The 18,742-nt window shown below is 43.6% G+C and overlaps 1 protein-coding gene across 3 annotated transcripts in view; it reads left to right on the top strand.

The window, feature by feature from the left end:
• Positions 1-18,742, top strand: part of GRIN2B (glutamate ionotropic receptor NMDA type subunit 2B) — a 217,702-nt gene that overhangs the window by 96,559 nt on the left and 102,401 nt on the right. For all 3 annotated transcript variants that reach the window (XM_061450628.1, XM_061450629.1, XM_061450630.1), the window contains one exon: positions 221-819. In XM_061450628.1, the coding sequence (XP_061306612.1) occupies positions 221-819 (599 nt within the window). The remainder of the gene's footprint in view (positions 1-220; positions 820-18,742) is intronic.

The following is an 18,742-nucleotide window of genomic DNA, read 5'->3' as shown; positions in this document are numbered from 1 at the left end:
TGGTCATAAAAAGGCTTTTACTTCCTTCCCACTTGCTTCACTTAAATTTTAAAATTTTAAAAGAAGAATCTGTAAGCTCTGGCCAAGACATGAAGTGTAAGATTCTGATTGCACTCCTCCCCCTCCACACTCAATGGGTTGACTAGGAATGCTGTTTATTTCCTTTGACCTATTCTTGTTTTCTTTTTCTCTCTCTCCCTCTCTTTGACTTCCTATCTAGGATGAGTCATCCATGTTCTTCCAGTTTGGTCCATCAATAGAACAGCAAGCCTCTGTCATGCTCAACATCATGGAAGAATATGACTGGTACATCTTCTCCATTGTCACTACTTATTTCCCTGGTTATCAGGACTTCGTGAACAAGATCCGCAGTACCATTGAGCACAGCTTTGTGGGTTGGGAATTGGAGGAAGTCCTCTTGTTGGACATGTCCCTGGATGATGGGGACTCAAAGATCCAGAACCAGCTCAAGAAGCTCCAAAGCCCCGTTATCCTCCTCTACTGCACAAAGGAAGAGGCTACCTACATTTTTGAGGTGGCCAACTCTGTGGGTCTGACAGGCTATGGTTATACGTGGATTGTGCCCAGCCTGGTGGCAGGGGATACAGACACAGTGCCATCTGAGTTCCCCACTGGGCTCATCTCTGTCTCATATGATGAATGGGACTATGGTCTTCCTGCCAGAGTGAGGGATGGAATAGCCATAATCACCACAGCTGCTTCTGATATGCTGTCTGAACACAGCTTCATCCCTGAGCCCAAGAGCAGCTGTTACAACACCCAGGAGAAAAGGATTTACCAGTCCAACATGCTCAACAGGTAAGCGAAAGGACTGGGCCAGCCTTACAAAAGAGGGGTCAGAAGGGACCTTTGAGACCAGAATAATTCTGCTAGGCTATGTGATGCTCAAGGGCAGTGGGCAATGCTGGCCAGAACCTGGGCAAGGAGAGGCGTGTTGATGGTGGAACTTGATCTGCTATGTGTCATGGGTACCAGTACTGTTACCCCCTTAGAAAGCCTCTATAGGACACAGGGGGCAAGCCAGCATGGGGAAAAGGAACAATGAAGGCATAGTGCAAAGACTGAGTGTGCCCATTGAGGCACCAAATTTTGCATTTGTAACAGTGGTGAATTTCTTGGAGCATCTTTGCATAAATGGATCTAATAACTCTCAGGTGGGCTCTGGCTTCAAGCACTGGGGATTTTTGTGTGTAGATGTAGTAGGCACCAGGTCCTGTTCCAGGCACCAGCCCTATGTAAACAGGTATGTGACCCACCTGGAACAGTTTTATGGCACCTGCTGTCTGAGGACCAAGTGTCCTTCTGCTGTCCATTAGCTCTGAATTACAGGAAAGAGTGAAGTGCAGAGAGGTGTGGAGAACTAAAGCTGCAAAAAGAGTCAATAACTCTGCCTTGATCCTGCTTTATACTGGAAGCCTTTAAAACCCTTGGGTGTCTTAAGAATCCAGTTTAGCTCAAAGAGGAGTACTTCTGCTATCACCCTGTTCATTGGCACCTTGTTGGCCATTGTCTGCTGGGTGTTTTGGGTCTCATTCTCTATTGTGCATGTTGTACATAGAGCTTAGGCACCTGCATCAGAATGGCAAGTTTTTCTAGATGGAAAAGGGTATTTAAAAATATGGAAAACCTATTTGAATAACAATCTTCTTTTAATCCAAATTCAGGTTTTCTGAAGAAACAGTGCTAAGATACCTATTTAAGGTCATAGAGGAGGAGGCCTGTGGTGGAACAATCTCTAGAACAGCGCTCTGATTACTAGATCTTCCTTTTTCTCTCAGCTGGAGTTTTAGTGTGTCACTAAGCAACCCAGATAATTAGACATGGGATCTGCAATTAGCCAGATGCCCCCTGACCTGCTCAGCTGTTGTTCTCCAATGTTTTACATGTAAAATCCTTGGGCATATTGGTCCCTTTGTGGTACGACAAGGTCAATCCAGGCAGTAGCCATCAGGAGAGGTGGCCACACAGAGCTCAGCATCTTTGTTCATTTGTCATGATGAATCATGGAACAATGAAAATGTGATCGATTGGTTTGCATGCTGAGGCCCCTCACTGTCAGCTGTACTAGGCAGATACAGAGACTGGTGAACAAGAAAGCAGGTTTTGCTTTGCCTGGAAATTGAGGACTGAAAGAAAAGTCTATTCTTTGAGCCATTTTATTATCCATAATGTTACCTGCTGTCTCCATTTGGCATATACCAGATCTTACTGCCTTTACTTCCCTATCCCCATATTACCTTTTTGCTGTCTGCAAGCCTTGGAACTACTAAAGGACTAAAGGTTCCCAAAGCTTTATTTATTTCCTTCCCAGCTATGCTTAGGGGTAAGGTTTGTATTCTGCTTCTCTTTTGACTCATCACTGGAATGATTAAGCAGGGAAAATATACAAAGTTATCAGATATCAAAGTTATACAACAGCATTAAGTCAGGCTGTTGTTCTACCTTTCTAAATGAATAAGGTGTGTTTTTTTTTTCTGGACAGCTGTACTGTGTTTTTTCAGCAGTTATGTAGAAAACAAATTGTTGTCCCCCACTATGTGATGCAGGGCTTTGCTAATTAGTTCTGTTGACACTGTATTAGCCTGTGCACATCATACCCACATAGCTACACTGCTTCAAGGACCCAGCATAACCTCTCAGCGTAGCACTTCTTTGCGTTGTATAAAAGTTGCCAGCTCAGAGACTCTTGAGTCTCTAGATATGACAGTACGGTTGTGCAGTGTAGATATGCCCTGAAGCCTGGGCACCCCACATGAAAGCAGTTCTTGTCTTTTGAAGATATTAGCTTTCTTCTCACCTTCATAGCCCAAATCGTGCTGTTCCTTCTCCCTTGTCTGCTTCGGGTACAGCTTTCACAGGAACGACTGCGGATACATGTAGATACACCCAGCTTAGTTTGGGTAACTGACATCAGTCTCTCTGGGAAACAGAGTGAATTAGTCCATGCCGAGCTCTGTTCTGCCACTGCCTACATTGCTGCAGGCACCTGGGCTAGCTCAGAAATAATTACACTGTGTTGCAGTTGCTTCTGTTACCACAGTGCAAATATTCGCTTTGCCTTGAACAGCACTGGCTTGTGCTCTCTTCCCTCCGCCCCCCCAGATGTTTCCACCCTCTCTGCTTATGAGTAAGATGGTTAAGAAGTTTGACTTCAGTGAGTTGGGTGCTTAGTTTTCTGTTTAAGTGAAATTACTTTCAGGCACCTTTTGATGTATAAAACTAATGGTGTCCAAAATAAACCATTGCTTTTGCAAATCCAAAGGTTCAGTAGAAATATGACAGCTTCATGCTCAGCCTCACAGCCTGGAGTCTGTGTAGGAGGAAAGGTAGAGGTGAGAGAGGGACAAGATGTGGAAAGGAGCAGCCATGAAGATATGAGTTCACTTTACTGAACCAAAACCCACAGAGATCAATGGCTGTAATCTGTGTTCACACCTTCAAGTCCTGTTGCACTTGCTGGAATTTACGATGTGCTAAACTTTAAACCCCTTCCTGATATACTCTGTCTATCTGAGGTCTTTAAATCTCTCCTGAAATGCTTTGTCTATCTGGAGTATTACAGATTCTGCAGACCTGGATGCTTCATACCTTCTCTAACCCCTTCTACCTGCTAAGATTCCACAGCACTTGTGCATTGTGAGCACGAGGGAGCAGCAATATCGGTGTGTCTGGGGCATTGTCTTGCTCACTTTGGACTGGGCTGAAGGTTCTAGAAAACTAATTTTAGTCTTGCCCTGAACCTGGCAATACTATATTCAGCCATCTGCAACTTACAGTTCCCCCTCCGCACGCCTACACAGAATAGAGAAATGCATGTATGTGGGCTTGACGTCTGGGGAGGCTGCAGAGTGTATGTGACCTCAGATAATACATCACCATGTAGCTGGTGCTTCAGAAACTCTCGAAGCTAATCCAAAGTGGTCCACTTTGCTTCAAATCCATAGCTGGGAGGCAGCGTGATAAGGGAATTTTCCCATTCTTCCAAGAGTGACACATTCAACTGAAAAAATGTGTAATTTAGTTCAGCTGGGGCACATTATACATTAAGACTGTGAATTAGTCATTTCCCAAGATCTGCCTTTGAACTTTGATCATTTCTTCCTTTTTTCTTCTCTTCCCCCCTCCCCCCCCCCCGCTTCCTCTTTCTGAAAACGAAGCGGTTCTGAATGCAGCTAAAATTGGAGGGTCTTGTTCAACGTGGTCTTGGTGGTTGGTCTGGGTGTATAATGGAGGAACTGAACTGAAAGTTGCTCATGTTTAGAAAGAAAGCTCAGTTTCTCTGTCTTTTCCCCTTCTTACGCTGACACTTGTTCGCTTTTGCAAGAGCTGTGCAAACAAAGTTTTGTTTGAAGTATGGCTGCAAGCACAAGAAACAAGACAGACTGTTATCTAAATGCCATTTCTTGCAGATGTAGGTGTTTGGTCTGAATCTTCTTGTATTAATAATGGTCTCATAGCAACTGTTTCTTGTCTGTCTCGAAACTTGTTCTCTTTTGTGTTAGACTGGAAGTGCAGAAGTATGATCACGACCATTGAACATTGCAAATTTTGTCCTGGAAATTAGCCCACTGGTGAGATAACTCCACTAACTAACAGGAAAGTAATACTTTGAAGAAGGTTTTTTCTACAAGAATTATTGGTTTTCTTTTTGAATGAAGTTTTCCTCAAGTGAGGGATTTATCTCACTTTATGCTGATAATAGGCTTAGGTGATCATTTGGAATCTGTATATGCAAATGCTGTTTTCCAGTTCTGTTGCATTCTTTAGTTACTCGTATTGTTTATAATAATTACCTGTTCATTTATTTCTTTGTTGCCCCAGAAGAAATGGGATTTGAATATTCCGGTCTACCAAGTTTACAGTTATCTCAATGGCCAGTGTTCTCCTGAGTAACCAGGAAACCACTGCACTCTCTGCTCTCTTCTAGTGGATGAGATTACAAAGGTTGGGAAGGAGTTTCTAACACAGTTTTTCTCTGGATAAATGCTCAAACGTGGATTTCTTCCTTCTTGGCCCTTCAAAGGAGAGTTGCTAACATACGCATTCTGCAGAGCTCATCTATTCTTGCTTCACCATGGCTGCTGAGGAGTGAGTGGGCAGAGGTGGATGTGTTTATAGGCAGCCTTCTGCTTATTTCATTATTTTAATTGATGGGACAGATTTCCTTGAGCTCGGGATTGGTGCTTCTCATTACATTTTAGAAATGAGAAGAAATAACTAAATGACAGGAGCATTCTTGGGAGTGGAATTCAGGGATGAGTCATGAGAAAAGAACATGATTTCTGACACATATTTGAGGAATAGAAGCTCACCATTTTGTATGGATATTCACAGTCATAGGGCTACATAAGCTGTGTTTTTATTATAGCCTTCAATGAGACCTGGGTTCTTCCTACTGGTTGTCATGGCTGCTTGTGAATGCTGGGCCATAACTACTAGTTTGTTGTTGTAGGGTTACTAATGAGTTCTCCACTGATTGGCTTTAATAGTCTCTCATTTAACACCAGGCTGCACACACCAGATTTCATTTTAATAAAAAGTGCAGTGAAGCATTTGCTTTGGAATGAAAATACAAATATGGAATTATACTGCCTTTGCAAAGAAATACTTTAAGAGGGGAACAAAGATAGATTCAATTCTGCACCTCAGATTCCTCAAATATGAAAACAGCTGGAAAGCTAGCTTGGTGCATTGTGTGGATATGATACTTCCACTTTGGGGGAAATACTAACTTTCATCTGGAGCTTTCTATACCAGCCAGTTAAGCAGTGCAAAAGAGCCCTTAATGAATGGTTGGAAACTATTTTCCCTCGAACACCCAGGGCAAGCTCTGTTCTCATGTGGCCAAATTGCCCTAGTGGAAACTAGGAACTGCGGGGGCTCACACAGCTGAACAGTGCGTCAGTGAGCAGAGAAAGTACTTGCAATAGGATTGTACAAACGTATTGCTTCCCTGGAGACTCAAGACCACAGGGGCTGTATGTATCCCTGGAGAGGTGCAGTGCCCATTCAGGTTATTGTGTCACCCTGATAGCTGGAAACAGCACTGTGACCGTATCATCCTAGACCTGCTTTCCCCAGGTCAGTGTGAAGGACAGCACCCAGGCAGCACCTTTCTTTGTTTCCCAGGCTTCTCCCAACCCTCTCTCCTGCACTCTCTTCTGCAGTCACAGCAGCTATTGCCTGCCATATCAGACATGGCGATCATCATATATCATTTTCAGGAGCTGCCATGGAGCCATTCTGTTGTCTTCTAGATGAGTGAGCCACACACCTTCACACAATGCAGCAAGGGAGTTGAAAGCAGAAATGGAGAAAGGACTGTTTGTGTCACCCTTTCTCCATAGGACTGTGGAGTTAACTTCATGCTAAGAGACAGGAGCACTGGCTGGCACTGAAGTCTTACTGGCTTCACATCTACCTGCTTGGCAGCTGACTGGGAAGGCCTGCTCCAGCAGTGGGAGGCACGGTGCTGGGACTTGTTTCTTTACTGTGGAGGAGAGGAGAGAAGAGAAGGTATAAATGACATGTTCCCACAGATGCAAAAATTGCCCTTTTCAGAAACTCGGAGGTGAGGGAGCATATGTAACTTTTGACCTTTTGGAGCCTTTAAGCTGGTGTCTTGTTAGCAGCTCGTTATGTTTCCACTGGTTCGTGAGTCCGGCTGCTGTCAGGCTGGTGCTAGCTGGCAGCATGTGGCGTGAGCGCTGCTGGCAGATTAGAGATCCCTGCTGCTGAAATCTGCTTGTTTCTGTCACCGCTCCAGCAGCAGCTGGAGGCCGGTGCTGGCCCATGCCTCCTGCTTCCATTGGGGTCTCTGCCTCCCTGCATCCTTTGTAGATTACTCTGCTCACTGCTGCTTGCATGCTGCCATCACTTTCTTTTCTTTCTGCTTTCCGCCTTCCATCTCCTGTTGCATTTCATTTGCCCTGCACGTGTTACTCCCTGCCATGGTGGTTCCATGCTGGTGAAAGGTGCTGAGTTCACTACCCTGAGGCTACCAGTTATTCACACTGTCTACCAAGGAGGTGGGCAGTGGGCTGGAGCAGCAGCATTTATCCATGTACCACCACATCTTGGGGGCAGTGTGGGTTCCTCTAATTTCATTTTTTTGTCACCTGGAGGGTGATGCTGAGGGCAGCTTTATAACATTCTCTCAACCCAAATCTCCCCCATATCGGTGGGCTGCCAAGGATGCCTAATGCAGAAGGGAACAGCCTCTGCCTGTCTGTCCTCCTTGCTTTGCCCAGCACTTAAGCACTTAAGCAGTGATGCTTTGGCAGTGGAAGGCACCAGTGACAGCTAGAGGAAAGTCTAACATCAATCCCACTCAGTGTGCTTGTACAATACTGCAGACCCCTAGCTTCTCAGAGGGAGTATATGGTGGGGGAACAGCAAAAAATGTTTGTCCCTCAGCAGGCACCACAGGGTGCCTTGGTCCTGCAGAGCAGGGCTTTGTCAGAAGTGGAGAGGAGGCACTTGCTCTGTGTGAACAGCTGTATTTTTCATCCTTTCTGCAATTAAAATAGGATGAGAGGGTTCAAGTGAAGTGCTGGGGTTTTGGCAACGGTTATCTTGATTAGAGGACAGACCCTTTCATAATGGCCTCCAAAATCCACCAGCTGGGAATGAATTTTGGTATGCACCATCAGTTTCCAGATGGGAAAATGTCCATGTTCTGCTTCCAGCCCTCTGAGACATCTTCTGCTCTGCAGCCAAGTCCAATTAGTGCTAATACTGTGGCAACTTTGCTTGCTGGTGACAATATGCTTTAAGTTGGGCATTCAGGCTCTCTCTACTCTTCATGAAATGCGAATCAAAATCCTTCCTCTGTAGTGAAGCTGAAGGAAGCAGTGTGAAACTGCAAACCCAGCTCTGGCTGCAGTTCAGCATCTGCTACGGTAGCATCTTCCCCAGTCACAAAATGTTGTTGGGGACCTGTGGGTTTTAAAGTGCCCGAGGGAATTTGAAAACCTGCTTTAGCAGATCAGTGGAAGGAAGGTGAGAAATAGCCTCCTTCCTTCAGGAAATGGCTTGATGAGTCTGTGGTTATTTTCTCACTTGCACACCTGCAAATCCATGGTTAGCCATATGTGGTTTCATCACTAGAGCCTGTAAGGAACACAGGCATTTCTTTCCTTTGATAGAAATGTGGTTTTTTTTCTTTTCTTTTTTTTTTCCTTCCTTTTTTTTTTTTTTTCTCCTCAGACTTAATGTACTTACTATCTTTCAAGTTTTTAAAAATAGGAACTGCCATGTTGCTATGGCTCCCTGTGCAACTCTGAAGCAGATTCTGCTTCTCTTCACTTTGGTGCAATTTGGGTTCATGGTGCAGTTTGACCACACACCAGGCCAGCTTGCCACCTAGTGGCTCCCTCCCGGGGGGACAGGGGGGCCACAACAGCATCCACCATTGAGAGTAATTCATGAATAAAAGGGGGGGGGGGAAATCAGATGTTCTTTCCTGGCGGACAGTCAAGGCATTAACCCTGGTGCATCAGGCTGAGACATTTTTTGTTACATTCTGCAGTGTTAATACCATTCTTGTGGTTTAATTTTTGATGGGATATTCTTTTCCCCTTTCTGTCCTACATCCTTGTGCGCTGGAGCTGAGTGCTATCAAACAGCTGGTCTGTTCCCCTCGAGAGGCACCTGCTCTTCAGTGGTCTTTGCCATATATGCTTTGTCTAAGAGGTTGCTGTGCACGTTTCAAGCTAAGCTGGCAATTAAGTGCTTTGCTGAATTGAGGCTTAGGCCACTCCTGACTAGATGCTGCTGATGATATTCCTCTCAAAATCATTGCTTTAAGGGTGTACTTGAGTCTTGCATCCAAATTTTGGAAAAATGTGGATCTGCATATCTGTGGGGCAGCTGAATACTTATGTCAAAGGGACCAAACGGAACTGTGGTTTTGAACATCTGTTGCCTGTGCAGGATCCAGACCTCCCTCTGCAGCTCACAGACCTCTCCACTGGCCTATTTTCAAGTAGCTGTTATTTTTAAAGTGCGTTTTCTTTCATGTTGCAAATTTTATTTTCATTCTTAGTCCAAAGGTGAGCATTTTGGAAAAATCTGAGCAAAAAAACCTGTTAATCCAATTTTGAATTATGACAGTATAAAATGAATGAATTTGTTCTGCTTTTGAATAATTATCCAGCAGTGGGGGTTTTGTTGGTGTGGACAAATAACTCAAAGCTAGCTTCATTTCAAACTTCAAAAATAGGTTTGCAGTGGTAAACAAGGGATTCCTGCTTTGTTAAGGTTAAAAATCTGATTTTGTATTGAATATAAACATTTGAAGGTGGTGTATGTTAACATAGTGTAATTTTTTTCTTACTGTACATTCACTGTGCACTATATTTCTTGAAGTACTTCAATGAAAGATAATCCAGAAATGTGGTATTTAAAATGCTTCAATGTGAGTGAAATAGTAACAAACAGAAATGACAGAGATGTGTCAGCTTGTCCAGTCCACTACCTGCTCTATCATTCCCGCAGCGTATTCTCTCCTGATTTAAGTAATAAAAATGTCCTCACTCAAGCACCTTTATATAAAATGAATATTAAAATCTAACCACAGTGCCCTTGTAAGGATCATTCAGACTGAATGCTGCCAGCCATCTTCCTACAAAGAACGCTCTCTTCCACCCCTGTGGAGAGATTTCTGAGCTTGCTATACCACACTGAACAGGTCACCATACCTGTCTTGATTGAGTAAAGACTATAAGGCGATTAGCGGTCCCCTCTGGAGTAACATGTCATGAGAAATACTTGAAAAACAGATTTTGAGAACTGAGCTGGTCTTTGCCAAGGACCTGGCAACATGTCAGGTAATCAGATGAAGGATTCACCCACTGATGGTATGGTCAAGGTGGAAAAGAGTCTGAAAACCTGTGAATCTCTGAGGCCTGACAGTGGTTAAAAATGTACAAATGCTGACTAGACACTGACTTTCTTCCTGGTTTTGAAGCTGTATTAAAACGAGATTGAAATGAGTTTTCAGTGTCTTGCCCGGCATTCTTCCCTGTATTATTAGTGTCACACATGAAATCATTTTTCAGCAAGATGGCTACCTCCAGTAGCAGTGTCAGCATCTTACATTTATTTATGGCAGGCTGTAGGATCTTTTATCTGCAATTCCAAAGCACTTTACAGAGTAGAAAGGGACGGCTTAATTCATCGCTAAAATTCAGCCATCTCTGGGGTGAAATAGAGCAACTGTTTAACAGCACACAGTATGAAGCAGAGATTAATACTGCACCTCACTGGAGCTGCACGAGGAGTTTCAGCCAGCAGAATGAAATTGCTAGAGGTGGATTTTCGCCAAGACATTGGGGCTGTTTAATAAGCACAAGAGATTAGCAGCAGTACCACACATGCCTCTTCTGTGTCTGTGTGAAGCAGACAGCCAGCAGTTCCAGAAGTGGCTTCAGGAAGGAGGTTGGCAGCTTTTCCAAAATGCAGACTTCACCAGCAGATAATATCTGCTTTCAGAGACCTCCTTCATCACAAGATCATGACGTATTTTGGGCATATGTACCTAGATTCTACACTGATTATCTGCTTATTTCCCCTGGAAACTCAGCCCTGGGCAGACGGAGACATCCAACAAGGCTGCTGTGTACCTGCCGCTGAGAAAATGCAAGCGGTAACCAGAACTGTATGAGAAGCAAAAGGGTCAACTACAGTAAAGTTCTGGGAGGATGTAGACACATAGATAATAGATGCCACAAATAAAAGATGGTCCACCCACAACGGGTATTTTTTATGGCTTTCTTCCACTTCAAAATAACCTGTCACTGGCAGATGAAGCTCCATGAGTGACATGAGGTACCTGAAACAGATTGTTGCAAGAAATGCTTTTCATCCTCTTCTCAAAAATGCTGACACTGCTCTTCTGCATCTGAGTGGTGACGCATGGCATGCATGCATCATACAGATGCCCTTCTGCATCTGAGTGGTGAGAGCTTAGAAGAGCTGGTACTTAAGCCACGGCAAAATGCTCTCCAGCATCACCAAGGGACTCTGAAGACTTTGAGGTGCAAAGTACAGATGCTTACAGCCTCCAAATAAATCTGAACATCTAGCAACTGCTCTTCAGTATGCCTAGTATGTATTAATGTTAAATAGCTGTTTGTGGAGGAGAGTGTGAGATACTGGGCTTTCCAGCAATTGACTTGCCCAAATCCAGGAGGTGCAGGACCAGTCTTTCCAGGTTCTTCTGCATGTTCTGCTGCCCTCTTCTCAGTTTCCTTTTCCTTCTCTTTCCTTGTCCGCATGTAATTGAAACATTGGGAGAGCTCTACTTGCAGATCTATTTTTTGTTTTAACGTTGCTTTGAGGAGGAGAAGGTCTCTGTTTTTACCAATGTGGGACTACTGGTCAGATGAAACAAGTGTTTTGGAGATTTGGTGCCAAGCCACAGTTTCTCTGGTGGCTGTGGAAAGATGCTAGTTCTGAAAAGGCCCCAGAGTGGGAAGTTTGCTGATTTTTATTTTTTTTCTCCAAGCAATTTTTCATGGAAAGCTCAAGTTTGAATTGATGAACACACAAGCTTAACAATGCTGTGAAATTGATTTGGGATAGTTTATTATAGTTCCATGAAATTGCTTAAGTAGAAAGTTTGGCAGAGCGAGGGAGCCAAACGAGAACACCATGGCACTGCCAAAAGTGAGTGGCACTGGAAGTACCAAGTGAGCTGGTACATTGGGTTATGTAGCCATTCAGATGTAGGATTAGCTACAGGGGAGCGAAGATGCTCAGGAGAGAGACATCCACCACCTTCCACTGGGGATCAGGCTGGTTTGCACTACTGCTGGTTGCCTTTCTATTTGCCACCCACTTCTGGATCCTCACAAAGCCTGGAGAAGGGATCCTGCACTTGGTGATCAGATGCAGCAGCTGTGAAACTTCATCGCAGCCAACAATTGGCATTGTGGAAATGGGTCCCTGGAGAAGGGCACTGATAGAAAGGCAGCGAAGGAGAGCTGGGATGTGGTGCGGAAGGAGGAGCACTTGGGGAAATAAAAAGCATCACTGGGCTTGGTTTTACAGCACTTGCTGTGAAGGGCATGCAGGCTACTGCCAAGCTTGGAATACAGCCAGTTCCCCAAAAGGGAGGGCTGTGGGTGGCACTGACCTTTATTCCTCAATGCAGTTAGTACCTTACCTTTTCAAGTTGCCTTTGGTCATAGCAGCAGTGCCAAAAGCCTGGAGAGCTGCATGGATGTTGCAACCTTGGCTGTGGCCATTCTGCTGAAGCCAGGCAGCAGGGACTCCTGTGCCAGCGCATTTGCCTTGGTCCACCTTCCTCACTATTATAGAAGAAAAGAGATGTGTGGCTGATCAAGGAGACAAACGCTGTTGTGCATGTGGCTATTTACATAATTCTTACACACCCAGGAAGGTGCTGCAGAAGACCATGAGCCCTCAACACTTATTATAGCAGTGCTCTGGTGAGGTGCCAAGCAGTTGGTTTGGTACCACCAGGAAACCATGGAATAAGTTCTTCTGTGGTGGCACATGCGGGTAGAAATGTGAAAGATGGTGATAAAGAGCAGGAGGTCTGTTTTACAGAAATGGCCCTCTGGAAACAGCTCACACTTTTGCTGATGTAGACTATGCCAAAAAGCTTGATTTCCTAGTCAAGTCCTTATGTCTCTTGGTTTTGCAATGTCTGCTGTGTTTTTCAGCACTAAAGGTGCTGTTTCTTTGTGTTTCTTTTACAGGCCTTTTTTTTCCCTTTTGTCATGTTTAGCAGGCATGGGAGTGGTGAGCTTGTTCTGACTAGTGGGTACAGAGTAAATTTAGAATATATTCTTCTGTAGTATTCAGAATACTTTCTTCTGCAGTGCATCTAACAAAGGATGTAAATCATGGATAGTCAAGTAGAGGAACAATGATTGAGCAAGTATTTAGGTGTTTGAACTAACAATTTTTTTACTTCCTCCGCAACCCACTGAACCTAATGGGTTTCCAACTGTTTGCCTGTTCGTGCTGAGAGGGGTTGGGAGTGGGAATCCTGTGAGCTTGCCAGATCAACACTAGTCTTTGCTAATTGACATTTTCTCCATTTTCAACATAATTTTGGGGCAGGCTTGCAGGAGTACATTGTGGAAGGGGAGAATAAGAGGGTTGTAGGAGGAGGCAATAATCTGTAGGCAAAGCCCTAAGATTGCACTGATGTACCCATGTCTCCATGCTCATTGTGATTTGCAAAAAGCCAGGGATGAACCCACTGTTTTTGTTAGCAGTCATGTCCCCTCTGTGTGTCTCTGTGTCCTTCCCTTACTCCCATCCTCCATCTTTCTCATCCTTCTCTCAATAGGTGATTCTTTTCTATAGAAATATTAAATCTTGGTTTAAAACAGAAGAACCACCCCATTTTCCCCACCCCCTTTCTTTTCTCTCTTTCATCTTTTCTTCACATGAAAGTGTTTGAAGTAGCACAAGTTCCTGAGAAAGGCGTGTTGGTTTTTTTCTTTCCTTTGTGCTTTGGCTCTGTGTCCCTTCTTCATTATATCTTCCCTTTGTTATTTTGTTCTGCCTGCCTCATCTCTCTGTTTTCTCCCTATCTCTGAACCCTTCTTCAAGCCTCTTTCTTCATTAATATGTTAATTTCTAGCCCAGGAATGCTTCTTGAGGCTCACTGTTCACGAGGGAGAGCCAGAGGAGAGAGCCGGGAGAGAGGGAGAAAGGGAGAGAAGGAATAAGAAAAAGGAGGAGGACAATGACTTATAACAGGACAGGATAAAGGATGTTATCAAAGGAGGAATCTTGCACTGACTGGTGTCATGATGCCAGGGAGAAGAGGATTATCCATGTTTTGAACTGGGTTGGTCTTTTTCTATTGTTTTGATATTTTAGAAAAAAGAAAAAGTTCAAAAATAAAAAAAGCTCTATTTTTTTTTATTATTATTTTTTAAGTAGCTTCTTTTTGGCAATTTCCAAATTATTTTTCCCTCTGAATAGATTTTTTATTTTTTTTTTTTAACACCAGGCCCTACTCCCGCCTTAATATGATGCCTTTGTTTTGTTCAGTGCAAACATATTGCTTGCATGTTCTTTACATCAGGCTCTGAACATGTTTTGCAGGATGAACAGAGCTACACCAGAAGTTCTCTGAAGGGGTTTTACCCCCAGCAGAGATTTCCAGAATTTTTGTCTTCTTCAGATCAGAAGCAGGGGGTGGCTCAGCTTCAGGTAAAGAGGTATGGATGAAGACTATAGGACCATAGAAGCCATATAGCAGTAAAAATGTTAGGGAATCTGGGGCTAAAAGGGGCCTAAGACCTGCAATTAGAGACAGTTGGGGTGAGTCAAGGGTTCTCTTTCTGCCTCTCACCAGTACAGTTATTGGGTGGAAGGCTGCAAAGGAGCAAGTGTTGGAAGGAGGCACCTCTGCAGTATGGACCACATCCGGGAAGAATGCAAAAAGCCAACACTATTGCACTGAAAATAGGAAATATCTCTTGTATTTGCTGCTTTATATCTGATGTAGCGAGACCTCTGTGCTTGGAGTCTTATGATCATTATTTCCCAAACAGATAATTATCAATGCAGTGGTGAAAATCAGAGCAGGGGAGCTTGCTGGTGGGTGGCTGGAGGTGAGAAAGAAGGTCTGAGGAAGGGCATGTGGTAACTGAGGGAGATAGGCTCTAGTACAGTGCTGCAAAACCGGTATGAGCTGGAAGCAAAATAGCTGGGGAGGAAATCTCAGGGGCACTGCTGCAATGTTCTGTGAAGTCCAAGGCCCCCGAGCCAAGAGCCTTTCATATATTATACACAACTGTGTCAGACGAATATTATTTAGGTTGCAAAGGCAAGCACTTCAAAAGGAAGAAAATGCCAGAATTAAGGCTGCAATGTTAATTTGGCACTCTTAAGTCTCCGCATTACAGAGCAGCCGTTTCAAGACTGCATACTATCTTACAAGATAGGACCCCTGCCTGCTTCTGTACGCAGGATGGGTGGCATTTCCTGACTGAGCAGTGATTCAGTGTTTTGTTTTCTTTGCCATATTTAATGTGTAGCCTTAAACTTTGTAATGTGCCTGCTTTCACAGGCTTCTGAGAAAAGTGTTTGTCTCAAGGTGTTATCTGTGGCACACATGAAGGCAGTAACTCAGTGCATCAGGAAGTTCATGGATTCTCACCCTACTCCTGTGAGATGAGAGACACAAGCAGCTTTATGTAAATCCATTGTATAGGTGGAGAACTTAGGTGCAGCAAGATTAAGGTCAAAAATGTCTATTAATTTTTCATGGCCCATCTGAGACACCTTGAACTTGTTATCAAAGTACTGATCATTACTGAAAGCTTTCTGTGTTCAAAGCAAATTCCTCTTGGACTTCAACTCAACAATTCCTCGAATTGCTGCCTTCCAAATCTTAACTAGGACTGAGCACCATTTTTCACTGATTTTTTTATTAATGTAGAAATGGAGATTTGGTGGCATGCAAGCTGTATGGGCTGTTTGTTTATATCCTGTGTAACTGTTTGTTTTGCAGCAATCATCTTTAACCCAAGAGAAAAAAACCTCCAGTTTTCAAATTGTTTCCTTTTTTAAATTTTAGTTTTAATTTTAATAATTTCTTTCAATATATTTTAGATGAAACATTTTAGTTCTTTTTCAAATTAGTGTATAGTTTTAAAATGTATCTTTTATTTGAAAAAATATGTTTGAAAATGTTCAGATTCAAAAGAGGGGGGCTAAACTTTTGTTTCAACAAAATCAAAATTTTATACTTATGGATTTGCCAAAACTGGGCTCTCAATACAGTATTTATTTTGTTTGGAATTGCCACCAGACCAAAAAAGGGCCAGAGGGTTTGTTCAGCTTCTGTTAAGTGTCCAGAAAATGAGGCACACAGATTTAGTGACTGCTTGCAAAGAATCTGGTTTAAGAGGTTTACTAATCTCTTCTCCCTGGTATCCAGCAATAGGATGCCTGGAATGGTTCAAAGGCGTGCCAGGAAAGGTTTAGACTGGACATTAGGAAGCATTTTTCTGTTGAGAGGATGGTCAGACACTGGAACAGGCCTCCTAGAGAGGTATTTAGTGCCCTAAGCCTGTTAATGAAGAGGCATTTGGAAAATGCTCTTAATAACATGGTTTAGCATTTGGTCAACCCTGAAGTGGTCAGACAATTGGACTAGATTGTTATTTTAGGTCCCTTCCAACAGAACTATTCTCCATTCCATTCTGTCCTGTCCCATCCTTTCCTATTCTGTACTACTTGCATCACCATGACCCTTCTGCAGAGGCAGGGATGAATCCAGCCTTGCAGTACAGCTGAAAGCTAGCTCAGCTATATGGTTGTCCTGTTTATACCAGCCAATCTCTACCTCTTCCTTGATTACTGCCCACTTTCCAAGCAGCTAAGTTTGATTCTCAGTTCAATCCATCTGGTGCATTGAATGAGACAAGGGTGCTGTAAGAAAAATTGTTGTTGATTGTGTCATTCAGGACTGATTCATAGTGGTTATGCAAAATGGGCTACATTCAGGTTCCTTGAGCAACAGTACTTCTGACCTTTCCCCATTTTGATGTGCTTGACTTTGTGTAATGAATAAATCCAGACTTTGCCAAAGTGCATTGTTCAGTAGTTGTGAACTTTTCAGCTTCCCACCTCTTTTTTCTTGTCTCCTCCAGCTTGCCTTGTTTCTTCTGTCCTTCTGGCTCTTTGTCCCGGTCTGGTTCTTACCTACAAAGCTACGATCTGCCCCGCAGATGTCTCATTTAAGCTTTGGATCTGGATCTAGAAAAATCCAGCTTCCACTTCTGGACTCTGTGCCGCTTGTTTTCATCCATTTCCACTTATCTCACATTTTGGCTCCTTATCCCATCTGTCTTCCTCTCCGCTGAGCCCCAACAAGTGCCAGTCTCTTTGCCTAAATGGTGCAGGTGTCACACCTACCAGTTTTCTTCTCCCATGTAACATTTCAGCCCATATTTCTTCTAGTCTCCCAAGTCAATATATCCTTATCACCTTCCTGGCTCTTTCCTACTGGTTTAGAATTAGCCACCCTCCTTTTCCGATGATCACTGCGTGCAGGGAGTGGGCAGGATCAAGGGAGATGCAAATCCAAGAGGTGCAGTCCTCTTCTTGCTTCCCTAGTCCAGATGTAGGCCTTTGAGCTCATGTGAAGAGAAGGTCACTTAGACTCCAGAAGGCCCAGTAAGGAGAGGATTTTAGATATTTTTTTTTTAATTAAAAAAACCAAAACTCTATTAAGTGTCTGTTGAACAAGTGTAAATTGCAGTTTTTCCAAAGGCTTATGACCTGCCTAGGTTTTCACAATATGACAAAAAGCAGCATGTGACACGAAAGGAACCTTTTCTTTCTCCTCTCTTCAAAATGCAGGTCCCTTGAAAGCAGAGAACTTGCTGGAGCTTTTTAAAAAGGTCACTTCCCCCCCCCCCCCCCTTAATGGTGGTAAAATAGCTTCTTTCCTCTAGACTGTTTTTGGAAATAACAGAGCACTTTTGCTTCCATTTTTTTCAAATATCAAACCTGGCATGCGCATCTGATATGGAAAATGTCAAACTGAAAGATAAAATTTGGTGTAGCTAGAGAAATCTTCGTAGGAATCAGAGGGCAGCCTGAAGAGACACTGGTACCAGCCCTAGCAGTACAGATCTAACCTCTCTCAGTGGGCTTCCTGGAGCATTTTTATGAGGTTGAGAAAGGTCTACTCACTGGTTGAATGCAGCCTTGTAGGGGCTTAAACCTGGGGATCAGTCAACAAGCAAAGAAATTACTTGTTTTATTTCAGTTTGAATTAAACCCAAGTTTACTTAAACTCTCCAACAGCCTACCCCAGGCTTTCAGCACATTTAATACTCATTTAAAAATGCATGTCACACAACGAAAGACAATCAGTGCCAGTACCCTGCGTGGAACTAAAACCAAGCAGCCAAGCATTTGGAACAAACAAGCAAAAGAATGGAAAAAACCCTCCACAGGCTGACTTTATCGTTCTCCTCCTTCCTTTCTTTCCTCCTTGCTTCACCCATGGGTGCTCAGCTATGCGGCTGTATTTTGCAGTCTTTCTTTTACCAAAGCATATTAAGCCATGCAGCTCTTGAATCATCCCCAAACATGGGAAGCCTCCAAGAGAAGAAAAGAATTCAAGAGTTACTGGTTTTCCTCACTTTTTTGCAAAGTTTCCTGGAGCTCAGTGGCGTGGTGAGCTTGCAGGCTCCAACTGAGTGCTCTGGCTGTGTGCCACAAAGTGTGAGAGACTAGAAGAGGGGACAAATTTGGGATCAGGATGCTGAAAGAGATTTGGCAATTTGTTTCAATAGACAAGCATCTTCTGAGACCTGATGCATCCTCCCCTGGCCTCTCCTTGGAGAAAGCCCAGTGAAAAGAATCACTTTGGTAGACTCCACGACAGCATTCTCTGCTCTGGAAGGGGATTTCAGAGTGGGTGGCACAGCCTTGAACCTTGTCACTAGCATTGACTAAATGTTAATGTCCACTAATGGCAATGTGATGGGACTTGTGAGATGAACAAGGTATCTCAGTCCAGTTAGGAGCTGGTATTATCTCTCTCCTGAGCCAGTTCCCTTCTTGGAACTTCTCAGATAGTTCTTTTATGTCATCTGTAGCAGAAGGGGCAGGGGCTTGAGTGTGGCTGAATTATGAACTACCTTCTCCTGTCAGCTAATTGGCACATTCTGCCTGGCATTCAGCAGACAGCAAAGGAAACTTCCAT

The sequence above is a fragment of the Pezoporus flaviventris genome, unplaced genomic scaffold (assembly GCF_033815535.1).
Source record: "Pezoporus flaviventris isolate CSIRO_AGI_PZ_B2104156 unplaced genomic scaffold, CSIRO_AGI_Pfla_v1 ptg000011l, whole genome shotgun sequence".
Taxonomy (NCBI): domain Eukaryota; kingdom Metazoa; phylum Chordata; class Aves; order Psittaciformes; family Psittacidae; genus Pezoporus; species Pezoporus flaviventris.
This window is presented reverse-complemented; position numbering and strand designations above follow the sequence as displayed.